General features: G+C 52.1%; 4 protein-coding genes across 4 annotated transcripts; 2 read left to right on the forward strand and 2 right to left on the reverse strand.

The window, feature by feature from the left end:
* Window positions 1–331: 331 nt before the first annotated feature.
* On the forward strand, window positions 332–1,474 carry N7539_009070 (uncharacterized protein; the record flags this gene model as incomplete). The annotated part of the gene is made up of 1 exon (XM_056938665.1): window positions 332–1,474. One exon carries the CDS (start codon window positions 332–334, stop codon window positions 1,472–1,474), a length of 1,143 nt encoding a protein of 380 aa, XP_056786042.1.
* A 462-nt stretch (window positions 1,475–1,936) lies between these two features.
* N7539_009071 (cystathionine gamma-synthase) lies at window positions 1,937–4,363 on the reverse strand (the record flags this gene model as incomplete). Its single annotated transcript, XM_056938666.1, has 5 exons — window positions 1,937–2,056; window positions 2,145–2,187; window positions 2,255–2,438; window positions 2,517–3,925; window positions 4,203–4,363. 5 exons carry the CDS (start codon window positions 4,361–4,363, stop codon window positions 1,937–1,939), a joined length of 1,917 nt encoding a protein of 638 aa, XP_056786043.1.
* A 143-nt stretch (window positions 4,364–4,506) lies between these two features.
* On the forward strand, window positions 4,507–7,871 carry N7539_009072 (rRNA-processing protein UTP22; the record flags this gene model as incomplete). The annotated part of the gene is given in 2 exon segments (XM_056938667.1): window positions 4,507–6,214; window positions 6,229–7,871. 2 exon segments carry the CDS (start codon window positions 4,507–4,509, stop codon window positions 7,869–7,871), a joined length of 3,351 nt encoding a protein of 1,116 aa, XP_056786044.1.
* Window positions 7,872–8,213: 342 nt separating this feature from the next.
* N7539_009073 (uncharacterized protein) lies at window positions 8,214–12,246 on the reverse strand (the record flags this gene model as incomplete). The annotated part of the gene is made up of 4 exons (XM_056938668.1): window positions 8,214–8,409; window positions 8,501–11,479; window positions 11,540–11,688; window positions 11,776–12,246. The coding sequence occupies 4 exons, from the start codon at window positions 12,244–12,246 to the stop codon at window positions 8,214–8,216; spliced, it is 3,795 nt and encodes a 1,264-aa protein (XP_056786045.1).
* Window positions 12,247–12,706: the final 460 nt, after the last annotated feature.

Here is a 12,706-nt window from a genome sequence, read left to right on the forward strand (position 1 = left end):
GGGGCGGCTTCCGGTAACGTATCCTGTCACAACATGCGCCCGCCCCACCACTTGGATCACATGGATCGGCGCGCATGTCATCATTGTCTTGTGGTCTAAAGTGAAAGGAAGACACCAAACCTTCTCCTTTTCCATCTTTCTCAAACATTCACTTTCTGCTCGTTGCGATCCAGTTTAATAATCTCTTCTGCTATTGCGAGTAGACTCCAAGGCATATTCCTAGGTCATGGCCCTTGTGTCCTAGACTTCTTGGGCAACAGTTTCCACAGTTGCTCCTTCATCAACCGCCAGAACGTCTGCTTCTACTAAGCCCTACCAGATTCCAACCGCCATGGCTGAAGCAGGGAATGTGCAGGTTGCATCTGGAAATGCGCCACTAGAGATTTCCGCAGATATGTCGTCCACGGTGCAGGGACATGCTGGGTTGGAGGACTCGCCAGGCGAAGCTGAGCCGCTGGTCGGAAAGCCCGCTACTAATGTGCGAGCACCGAAGCCCGCCAGCCTGACGTGGCCGCAAGCTCGACAAGATGATCCTAACCGTCTCGGTCGTCATGGTGAAAGCGCTTATCTCGGAATTGGTGCTGTGGCCAGCGGGCCGGTTTCGCCAACATCACCCAGAGCTTCGTCCGAAGGCTTCCGTTCACCAACCCTCTCAGACCGACAAATGTATGCGCACAGACAGCCATCTTCTCCAGGCGCGGCTTCACAAGTGCCTCGTCTGCACTCTCCAGCTTCTCAGATCTTTGAGCGAAGCGTTCAAGAAGACATGCTTCCCTCGCAAGCTTCTCCATCGATACCTGCGCATCTGCGTACCGAGAATTACATCCCACCTGTGCTCGAAGCATCCTCCGCTGCGATTACCGATGAACATCTGGACCCGGATTCCGTCGAAATACTTACACATAGCATTCATCAGCCTGCTGCGGCGACTATGAACGGCTCATCGACAGCAGATCAGTCCCTGGCGTCCTCTAGCCATCTTGATCAATCGGGATTCCACTCTTTCGAGACTGATGAGGCCTCCTCTGCTCATGCCGTGGCCGATCCAACAGACGTGCGACGTCTGAGTTTCATTTCATTCGCCGACGTCGTCAACGCTGAGCATGCGGAGAGTGGCGACTTGATCTATCGTGAGTCGTCTATGGGAGGTGGCTCTGGCCACTTGGTTGGCGCTGGTCGCTCTCCATCACCCTTACGATCGCCCACTTCCTCGCACGGATTAGGTACATCTCCCCCGACGAGTATTGCAGCCTCCTTCAAGGGAATGGACATGACACCCAACAATGGAACCCGTGGACCGGGAAGTCCACTTCCCATGGCACAGAGTCCGGTCTCTTCCAATTTTGGCGGCGAACTCCAAGTTGAGACTATGCGACAAGCTCTCAGGCGTACCGGTAGTGGTGATCTCAGCGGTTTTGCTACTCAGGCAAGCACTGGTTTTGGCGGCGAAGAGACTCCGGACCGCCATCTTTGATTGCTCGTTAAGGCGCCCGGAATCCATACTGGTCTGTTGCTACCGTCTGTCCTTCCGGAACAAGACGCTCCAGGTACCCCTCGAAGGAAGAGTCACAATCACTTCGGACTGGATATACTCGGCGGTGACAACAGACAATTTATTCTTATGACTCTGACCTACTTTTGTTTTTACGACTTATTACCCCTGGAAATCTACAATGGAGCTGGACATCCTTGATTTTGATGAGACTTGGAGTTTAACTACGTCTTTCGGTCATTTTTATTATCTTTTTGTATATACCGTTTCGAACTGTAGCAAGTCGTCGTGGCTGCAACAACGCTGGCTGTATGTCTAGTATGAATGTAGCGCGCTAAATCATGGTAAGTGACCAGATAAGCAAGGTCTCGGAAGGTTGAGCATGAAGAGGTTTGTTGAAAATGTAGGGGATGTCGTAAATTCATTGCGAGGTTTTTTCCTTTCCTAGGCTTTCACCTTTTCCACTGCCTCCAACGCCTTTTGGAAAAGGCGTCGCAAGTCAGGAAGCTCCTCAAGCCCGACGCTAATTCTGACCAGGTCCGGATCAACGTCATACATTCTCACCTGGGAGCGTCGTGGGATTGTCAGCGCTCTTTGCTCAAGGTCACGGGAGATGTAGGAAACGCTGTGGCTAGGAGTGGGCCATGCTTACCCAGTCTAATTCGAGGTAGTGAGCGAGGACGACGTATGGAGAACTGGAGTTAAGGTCAATGTTAGTTCTCTGTCGGCCCACCTTGGCTGGCCTTAAGGGAGAATACTGACCTGAGGGTAAAGTTGGTGCCGAGGCTGGGTCCCTTGAAGACATCCAGGGTGTCAAAGAACGCAATAGATCGCTCGGTGGAGTGGAAGGTGACAGAGAAGAGGCCTCCATAGCCACCATTGGTAGTCCGCAGTTTGTCGTAATCAGGTCTTGTCGGGCTGTACTTCGGATAATAGACTTCCTTGACTGTGGCATTGAGATTGAAGCGGATTAGATTTTGATCACCCGATGCAGCAAATAGAAAAAAAAGCGAGGCGAACATACCCAAGGGTGATTCCTTTAACATGGCGGTGATCCCTTCGGCATTGGCATTGATCTTGTCAATTCTGCTGATAAAATCACGGCTGTTACGTTCCATGAAGACAGCATCTTCCGCCCAATAGAGATCCTCGTATTCGCGATCCAAGGTCTCCTTCAAAACGCGATAATAAGAGCTGTGTGGGTTGAGCACGGCACTGCCACCCATGACATTGCTGTCACCACTGAAGATCTTTGTCAAGCTGCTCACGACAATGTCGGCATACCGCAGGACGTTGATGTTGAGAAAGTTGCTTATTGTCTCGTCCACAACTACGGCAAAGTCATACTTGTCGGCCAACTCTCGAATCCGAACAAGGTTCGGCGTCTTTAGGAGGGGGTTGCCAGGGGCTTCAGTGAACAGTCCCAAGAATCGTTCACCATTCTTCAGCCGCTCTTCCAGATCATCTAATTCCTCTGATGAGCCATGACCATAGAACTGGCAACCAGGTCCCCATTTCTGCAGGATCTTCAAAGTATCTGTATAGGGAAATCCGAAGCAGATACTCTTGAGTGGACCGCGGGCGGCCAGGAGCGTTTGGTGCGAGTTAAAGATAGCACTCATACCAGCAGGATAGAGGTACACGTCCTGCTCCGAAATACCCGAGATTCGTCCTTCAGCCGAAGTAGCCTCAAGTGCCTCTGGCAATTCCACATCCGCAGTCAGCACACCAGCAATTCGCCTTCGCACAGCGACCTTTGCCTGCTCAGCCAAGACTATACTAAGGTTGCGGCCGAAGCGCTCCTCGATAAAATGAGCATAATCTCGGCCGTCGTCGACACCATTTGTTACTGAGGTGCTCTCGAGTGGCACGGGGGTCGAGGCAGATGAACCGCGTGATGATCCGGCGGCAGATTCCTTGCTTTGATAGCGGCGAGGACCCTTGCATGGTCGTTGCGCTTGCGTCTTCGTCGTTGTAGATTGCTTCTCCTCCACAAGAAAGCCGTCCTCCAATGCGCGATGACAGAACTCTCCTCGTCGGCTAGAAATTCCATTGCCGGAATGTTGCCAGACCTGCTTGGCGATAGGCGCAAACTCCTTCTTATGAATCACAGCCACCAGCGAAGATGTAATTGTGTTCGACCCTTTCTCAGTTTGTTGTGACGGCAAAAATCTCACAATCCGGATTGCTTTTGCTTCCTCGGCGGACACTTTCGACACGATGAACGAGTGGCAAATACGGGCGGTTTTGGGTGTGGGAAATAGGGTGGCAGTCTCCGATTCTGGATCTCCGACGCGACGAACAACCTCTTGGGCGAGCTTCTGAATGCTAGGATGTATGAAGAATCGAGGATAGCCGCATTGCATCTTGCTCACAACCCAATCCTCTCCTTCTTCATAGCCAACATTGGCTCTCCATGTTGGCAGCGACACACTGACGGCCTGGCAAAATTATCAGTATTTCCCAATGAATCTCAATGGCGACGTTTGTGCTCCAGAATATTCCGTGTCCCATATTATGCGTGATGGAGGGGTATATTGCGGGGATGACTGGGGTAAACGAACATGGTCGGTATTGGGAGGAACTGGCCCTCCTAGGGCTTGGAGCATATCGAAAATCACAATAGTAGATGGATAAGATTGAGAGATCCAAAGATTCAACGATAATGGCCAAATTTTTGTGCAAGAAAAGGGAGAATGACTCTTCGAACCCTTCTTGGAAATTGGAGAAGGCGATTGCGACTTCGGCGCCCATGAGCCATGACTCAGCGATAAGCCCGTCGGTGGCGTGACGCGGGTCATTCTCAGTCAAACTCGCCAGTTGGTGGGGCCTCATCTGACCGCCTAGAGCATTGAATGGGAATTCTGCCATGTTCGTTATCGGGTCGGCGATAGCGCCCCAGAAAAAAAAAAATTCGAGGTTATCGCAAGCTTAGCATTGATACAACAGAACCAGGGCGACCACTCGGCCCCGAATTATACTGAAGACGCGCTGCATATTTTTGCAAATTCGAAATGTCCGCACACGCAGTCAAGCGGAGAAGATTGAGTCCTCCGCTGGCAAATGACTCCTCTGCGAACCAAGCCACTCCCAGCGCAGCAACGAACAACGCGAATGCATCCAGCTCAAATACCGGTGCTGCCCCCGTGCGACGAGCTGATCATGCTTCCAAGCCCGGCTCGACGCAAAGAGCCAAGGATGAGCGCACTGCAGAGCTAGCCATGGCCAGTGGTTTCTACAAGTCCGGATTCTTCAAGCTTCAGATCGACGAGTTGGTAAGCGGATTGAGAATCAATTATGCAAAGCGCATCGGCAAAGTTCAGGATGCCCTTCAGAAGATCAAGACCGCGATTGAAGACTTGCCAGAGACAGCGCCAAAGTCAATTGCGGATGCCGAGAAGGATTTGCGCTCTACAGCCGGGATTGCGGTACCGTGGCCGGAACCGCGCCCAAGCAAGGACGTGAAATACACAGTTTCATATGCGAAGCCGTCCAACATCAACGTGGTAGGAAGCTTTGGACTCAGGACGGGGGCTAAAACCGCCGAGTCTCGCCCTGTCGATCTTGCTGTGACCATGCCCAGTTCTTCATTCCAAGAGAAGGACTACGTCAATTACCGCTATTTCCACAAAAGGGCGTACTATATCGCTTGTCTTGCCGCTGGCATTCAAGACACAGCCGATGCTCTTGGCCTCGATGTCAAGTTTCACTTCCAAGACGGAGACAGTCTTCGACCTTTGATTGTCTTGGATCCTCGTACTTCCAAAGATGAAAAGGCGTCCTCGACTCCGCAGATTCGCATCATGACTGCGTTTGACCCGAATTTCTTCCCGCTCAAGCAAACCCTGCCAATGAAGAACAACGTGAGACAGGGAACATCGGCCGACTCTACGGAGAGCGGCGAACCGACGCCGTACTATAATGCCAGTCTTCGGTCTGAAGCCACGGTGTCTCTCTATCACAAGTATCTGTACTCGGCCGCTCAGAAATGCGAAGCCTTCCGCGATGCCTGCATTCTTGGACGGACGTGGCTGCAGCAACGCGGCTTCCGCACATCCTTCCAGAAGGGTGGTTTTGGAGGCTTTGAATGGTGTGCGTTAATTTCGCTTCTCTTTGAAGGAGGTGGCCCTAGCGGCCAGCCCATTCTTTTGCGATCTTACAGCAGCTACCAGATCTTCAAGGCTACGTTGCAATTCCTTGCTGGCCGTGACTTGACCACCCCTCTGCTTCTTTTTACATCTGATATCTCTGTCCCCAGCGGTGGCCCTGTATTGTTTGACGGCCGCAGAGGACTCAACCTTCTCTACAAAATGACACCGTGGTCGTATTCAATCCTCCGTCAGGAAGCCACTGTTACTTTGAAGATGCTCAACGAGTCGCGAGAAGATAACTTCGACAAAGTCTTCATCGTCAAAGTCGACGAGCCAGCATTGAGATTCGATCGTCTGCTGACATTCCCCAAGTCCTTCAGCGGCGACACTCTTCGATCCCTCCAAGAACAGAAGACTTTGCACGACGTACTCTCTCGAGCTCTTGGAGATCGGATCAAGCTCATTTCCCTGACAAGCCGCTCAATCGATGCATGGGCCCTCAAGTCCAAGGCCCCTAACAAAAAGGCCTGCCACGACCTGACTGCGGGTCTCATGCTGAACGGCGAGAATGTCGGAAGAACGGTCGATCATGGACCAGCGGCCGAAGAAAAGGGCGAGGCGGCTTCCTTCCGTGCTTTTGGGGAGAGAAGGCGGAGCTGCGTCGATTTAAAGACGGAAGTATCGTGGAGAGTCTAGTCTGGTCGGATCAGCCCGACGAAGATTCGATTGTTCATCAAATTTTGGCGCATATCCTCCAGCGACATTTCAAGATCGATGAAGATGACTTCTTCTTGCACGGCGATGAATATGATGACATGTTATACGATGAAGGCGACGAGGTCATCGCATACTCAAGCCCTGCTTTCAAGTCCATCAATGAGGCTTTCGCCGAGTTGGAACAGTCTCTTCGAAGCATGGACGATGTTCCACTTTCTATTCGCCATGTGGCTCCTGCCAGTGCGCTGCTTCGTTACACGGCATTGCGAGTACAGAAATCTGATGGTGATAATGAAGCCGCTGATGTGGTTCTTCAATTTGAAAGTTCCTCGCGCTGGCCCGACGACTTTGCTGCCATTCAAATGACTAAGGCCGCTTTCCTCGTCAAGATCGGAGACTCACTCCGAGAAGCTGGCGCAGCATCTTCGTGTCGTGTGGGAATGGAGAATGAGTCCAGCAGTATACTGAACACGTTCTACTTGGACATTGCCCATACTTCCGGGTTCACTTTCCGTCTTCGAATCCATCACGATCGGGAGCAAACTCTTCTAGAACGCCAGCTCAAGAACAAAATGATCAGTCCCCGTGAACGTGAGGAGGCTGCATTTGCACTCTCTTCGTACAAAAAGACCTTCGTGCAACAACCTCGCTTAACACAATCGCTTCGAAGCCTCTGCACTCGCCTACCACTACTGTCGCCCACCGTTCGCTTGGTCAAATACTGGTTTACCTCGCATCTTTTCTCGGCCCAGATCAGCGAGGAATTGATTGAGCTATTGACCACGCGCGTCTTCACTCAACCATACCCATGGGAAACTCCCTCCAGTATCATGACCGGATTCCTACGAACCATCTATTTCATCTCCCGCTGGGACTGGCAACAGGAACCTTTCATCGTCGATCTCAGCGGCGACCTCAACGCCGAAGTGACAGAGACCATCAAAACCCGTTTCGCCGCCTGGCGTAACATCGACCCAGGAATGAATACCATCGCTCTCTTCGTCGCGTCAGACCTCGACACCGAAGGCGTCACATGGACACAGTACGAAATGCCCACCAAGGTCGTCGCCGGCCGGATGACAGCCCTCGCCAAGGCAGCAGTCAACCTCCTACGCAAGGAACATGACGAACTAGACGTCGCTGAACTTTTCCGCACGTCTCTCGCACCGTACGATTTCGTCGCATATCTCCGCCCCAAGCTTCTCGAAGACGGGACCAATTCCTCGTCCAAATACAAGAACCTCGCCGAGGTCAATGCCCATGGTCGCACGGAGAAACTCGCAATTATCAAGTCATTCGTGAAGGATGTCCAAGCTTGTTATCACCAGAGCCTGCTCCTATTCCACGGCGACGAACGCTCGGGGGTCGTGGCGGGACTCTGGAATCCCCAGATGCTGAAACCTAAATCTTGGAACCTGAAAATGGCTTACTCGACTGCTCCTGCTTCTGCGTCTGAGTCTGGGGATAAGGCGGACAGCGTCGTCATCAATCGACCTGCCATTCTGAATGAAATATCCAGACTGGGCGAGGGACTCATTGAGAAGATTGAGGTCTCGGGGAGCAAGCTCTGAATGAGATTGGAGATGGAACGAGGACACTGAACGGACCAAACAGTGGGAGTAGAATGAATGAATACGGTGATTTGTCTCTCAAAGATTGAATTTTTTTTTCTCTCATCCTATTGACGAAATGTACATTACCTACTAGCGCCGCTGCAATGCAAATTGCTTCGAATACTCAATACTCTCACATAAACACAATTCAAGCACGCAATCGACGAGAAACTCCAAGAAACAAGAGGATCAAGGAAGAAAAACAAAACTTGTATATCAAATGGAAAAAGCGCGAATAAAGAAGACCGGCGCCCAGCATGAGCACATCAAATGCCTGAGATTACCGTTACTTTTCATTGTTCATGAACTGCCTCGATCCGACTTGCCCGTTGGAACCTGGGAAGAAAAAGAGCAGTATTTGTCCTTGATCGCGACGACCTCATAGGTGCCCTCATCCGAGGTCTTGATGGCCTTCTTGTGCTCGTAGGAGATATCATGCTTGATGTCGAGGACCTCGGCCTTTCTGCCCTTGCGGGCGTTGGTGCTTCGAATGTAGCTAAAAGGAAGTATAGGGTAAGTAAGAGAACTCCACAGAGCTGATCGAGTAAATAGCAATCCGGGAAGAAAAAGAGAACTAGGGCACTTACGTGAACTCGAATGGTGGCGTGCCCCAGAACTCAAAGTTGAGCTCGGCTTCTCCGCCCTCGTGAATGTCGACCACAGAAACTTGTCCCTGACTGATGCGCACACTTGGCATCTCGTGAATGACCTTGGTGATATCCTTGTGAGCCTTACACTTCCCGCTGGCAGAGTCCCCGACAGCGGTAATAGTGAACTCGCCAGGCCGCTCGGCGATTCGGCGGAAATTCGTGTTCGGCGACGAGGCCTTTCGTTGAACGCCATTGAAGGTATAATATACTTCGAAGGGAGCGTGGCCAGAGAGAGAGAATGACAGGCGCTCGCCGACACAGTAGTCTACCTTGGACTCAAGAGGAATGATTGTAGGAACATCCGATACAGCAACACGGACCGATGAGGCGTCAAACTCGGTGGTCCTTTGACATCCGCGGGAATCACGGACCTTGTGAATGCTGACGACATGCTGGCCCAAATCCAGGTGTCGACGAGGGAGGGCCAGTTTGTGGTGGTTAGTATTGATGTTAGGGATGGTGACAATCTCCGGCTTCGCATTGGACTGGTGCTTGATAACTATCTCCAAGGAGAAGGGAGGAACGCCCTCCAGCGTGATGGGCACAGTCTCCTCGCCGGTCGCGTCCTCCTTGCAGAAACCATAGATGTGTCCGGGAGAATCAAACTTCGCAGAGGGCAACGAGTTGACCTTTTGGGTAACCACAAGACCACTGCTTCGGGGATCGTAGTCGTAGAGATTGTCGCCCACTTCAGAGAATTTGTAGGTGTATTGACCTGGCTCAGAAGTATCCATCTCCATGGATGCCGAATTGAGAGCGGTTTTGATCGTCTTGGCGCGTGCAGATGCCTGTCCACGGTCAGACTTGCGGCGTTGCTCGTATTGGAGACTAAAAGGAGGGCTGCCAGACAAGCGAAGCTCAAGACTGTCATCATCGCCTTGGCAGACCTCAGGCTTCGTGTATTCGCCATTCACCACGGGCGAGCCATCGATGCTAATAATCTTGGGCCGTGGAATCCAAGAGACCTCAAACTCCTTGGCAGACTGATCCACAAAGCCAGAGCAGGAATTATCGTAGATTTCAAGAAGCTCATAAAGGCCCTCACGATCAACAACGAGATTGCTGTTCTCGTTCCAGAAGGTCTTGGTCAAAGGCGAAGGGTTCAGATCCGCATTCTTGTACTTCACGGTCCAGGGCTTCTCGCCGCTGAATCGTAGAGGAATCTCGATTCGAGATCCGGCCAAGGCAGAAACGGTTCGCTTCTTGTCAATCTGACCGAAACCGACATGGGGAGGCTTGGAACGAGCATTGATCTTGATGCTGTCCTTCAGGTTACGCTTGCAATTGGAGACGTCCTTGACACTGGTCAATGCGAGTCGATACTCGCCTCCGCTCACAAGCTTGTCGGTGGTGATGGTTGCGACATCTGTCTCTGATTCCAAAGTGTACTTGGTCCGCTTGCCGTTATGAACAAGCTCGTACTGGAGCGTCCAGGGCGCCTCGCCCAGGAAAGCCAAGTCCACGGAGACTGATTCACCGAAGCAAGCCTTGCGCACGTCCCGGGATCCAAGGAAGTGAGCAGACGCAGGTGGTTTGACATCTTGCTCGAGCACGGGCACCTTGTCGTTGAGGGAGCGAGGCGAGTAAATGGAGTCTTCAACGTCCAGAAAGCGGTACCGATAGAAACCAGCCTCTGAAGGCGTGAAGTCAAGTTGAGAACGTAGACCGTCAACAGTCTTGGTTTGTGTTTGCACACCCTTCGGACCCTCGATGCTGTATCTGACCCGGAACGGCGGTGATCCTGTCAAATCCAAGTCGACCAGGAGACCGACTGCATTATTGGCACATCGATCAAATACCTTTTCAGTCTTGATGGACAGCTCTGGTTCTGGTGGATTGCGGAGGTTGCATGAGGATGGCTCCATGACCTCTCCCGGGCAGTATTGGCTTGAAACGGAAGTCAAGGTATACCAGCCAGGTTCCTTGATGGGCGTTTTCTGATCGAGAGTCCTGAGAGCCACAGTGGTAGTCTCTTCCGCATCCGTTCCCTTTTGCTCAGCGCCATTGGGATTAAACGAATAGGTCACAGTGAAGGGACCGTCACGGTCGTACGGCTTCCCAGTGTTTTGGAAACTGATAGGCAAGTTGGCGCTGTCTCCACGGGCAACTTCAAGAGGACGTTGTTCGTTGCAACCGATCAGCGAAACCTTAGGACGCTCGTGGATCACCAACTGATGCCACTGAGAGGCCGATTTGGTAGATGGGCGTTCTCCGTACTCAAAGATCGAGGTATAGTTGGCGACATTGCCCAGCGCGTCATGGACTTCCTCAATGGCGTAGAACCAGTCTCCATGAACGTTCAGAGATTCATTCAAGGGCACGTTGATTTTCTGACTCTGTGCCCACGAGATGTCCGGCTGGTTGATGCTGAATAGCGCGCCCGTTTGCTTTTGATTCAGCAACGGGGTGCGTAGATTGTCCGGCTGCACGTTCTGCACCGAGACGCCACGATCCTGGAAATTCACCTCTCGACTGTACTTGATCTTCAAGGGAGGCGTGCCTTCAACCTCGAGAAGGATATTCGACAGCTCTCCGCGACATTTGTCCGTGTATGAGTTCTTGATCAACGCCCGAGGGCAGCTGACCACCAGGGCATCCAAAGTCCGCGTGCGAACATCCAATTGCGACTCATCCACTACCCGCTGAAGGCGATAAATTCCTGTCTTGCGCACGGGGAAGTGCAGATCACGATGGGGACTGGAGTCCGAGGGAGCCTGTCTCTTGTCTGCCTGACGCTTAAGCTGTTTGAGTTGTTTGGCCGGGATGGTCAAAGTCTCGTTTTCGCCCGTGTGCAGATCGAGACGTAACACTTCAATCAGGATGGGATCAGTCTGGTTGACACGGATAGGGAGATAAACAGTCGTCTTTTGCGAGTCCAAGCACAAAGGCTCTCGTTCTGGGTTGAGCACAGCGGACCTAGGGACGTGAGCTATGTTTTAGCGTATGATCCATCTCAGACTGGAGCGGCGGACTAACCCTTCGGGTAAGATGTGAACAATTTGCTTTCCAAGAATCAAGGATGCATTGTGAATGATGTCTCCAGGCTTAACCTTTCTCTCTGAGATAGACAATTCGCGATCGTAAGCTACCTTGACCATTCCCGCGAGCCACGCACCCAACGGAATCTGCTTTGACGTCAGCGAGGAAACTTCTCCAAGTAAACAGACTGACCGGTCAATGTGGAACCTATCTGCATCAAGAAGCACACTTACAGGGATGCGGAACATGAGGAAAATGTTGCCAACGACATGCAGCAAGAACAGAGCAAGCGTCGTCGGGAACGCCCACTCCAGCCATGGAATGCGCAGAGCTTGCAACCCAAACAAAAACACCCCGTCGATAGTCACCCATTTCAGGAACAACCAGGTCGAGTCCAGCTCATCGGAGGCATTCCATGATTCGTATATCCGATACGCGTTGAGGGCCAGGTAGAAGGCTACCACGTAGAGGCGTTGCGAGGGCGCATCGATTACGACGGTAGGGATCAGCGGCGCGTTTGTGTTGGATGGAGGTGGCCGCGGCGGCTGCGCTACCTTGGCGGGAGATCTGCTGGCCGATTTGGGTTGCCGTATCTCACGGGGCTCGCGAGGCTGTGATCGTGATGGCGTCTGAAACAATCTCTTTCGCGGGATTGTCGTGGGCGTCTGGGGGAAAGCAGACGGGAGGAGGGGAGTGCCGTTCATGGCATGCTGTTGTCGTTGGAAGCTCCGCAAGAAACAATGTTATCGTATCCACAGGGATGGTGGAGGGCGAGTTTCCAGTGATGCAGTCGAGCAGTAGATCTGAAGTCTGGTTCTGCGACTCACTTGCAGCTTCTGAGCGTCAATGGGAGGTGGGATAGAAAACGTCACCGCGGGTAGATTGTGGATGCGATGAAGAAGAAAAGTTGGAGGCGGCCAAAAGACGCGGGAAGCGCGTTGAAGCTCGGCCCACCGCCGAACATGCCGCTATACATTCTAAGCTACTTCCTGGTACAGGCGCCTCTCCAATTTCTTTGTGTTAGCTGCTTCTTGACTTTGTGACGGTCTTCCTCGAGGCTGCATAGCTGCAGTGTTTTGATTTAATCTCGGAGGACATGTCAGAAGCTACAGCTTGCTGACATTGAATAAAAAAGTCCATTGAGACGATCACCTAAACCTTTGC

The sequence above is a fragment of the Penicillium diatomitis genome (genome assembly GCF_028827545.1).
Source record: "Penicillium diatomitis strain IBT 30728 chromosome Unknown utg000015l_segment0_segment0, whole genome shotgun sequence".
Classification (NCBI taxonomy): domain Eukaryota; kingdom Fungi; phylum Ascomycota; class Eurotiomycetes; order Eurotiales; family Aspergillaceae; genus Penicillium; species Penicillium diatomitis.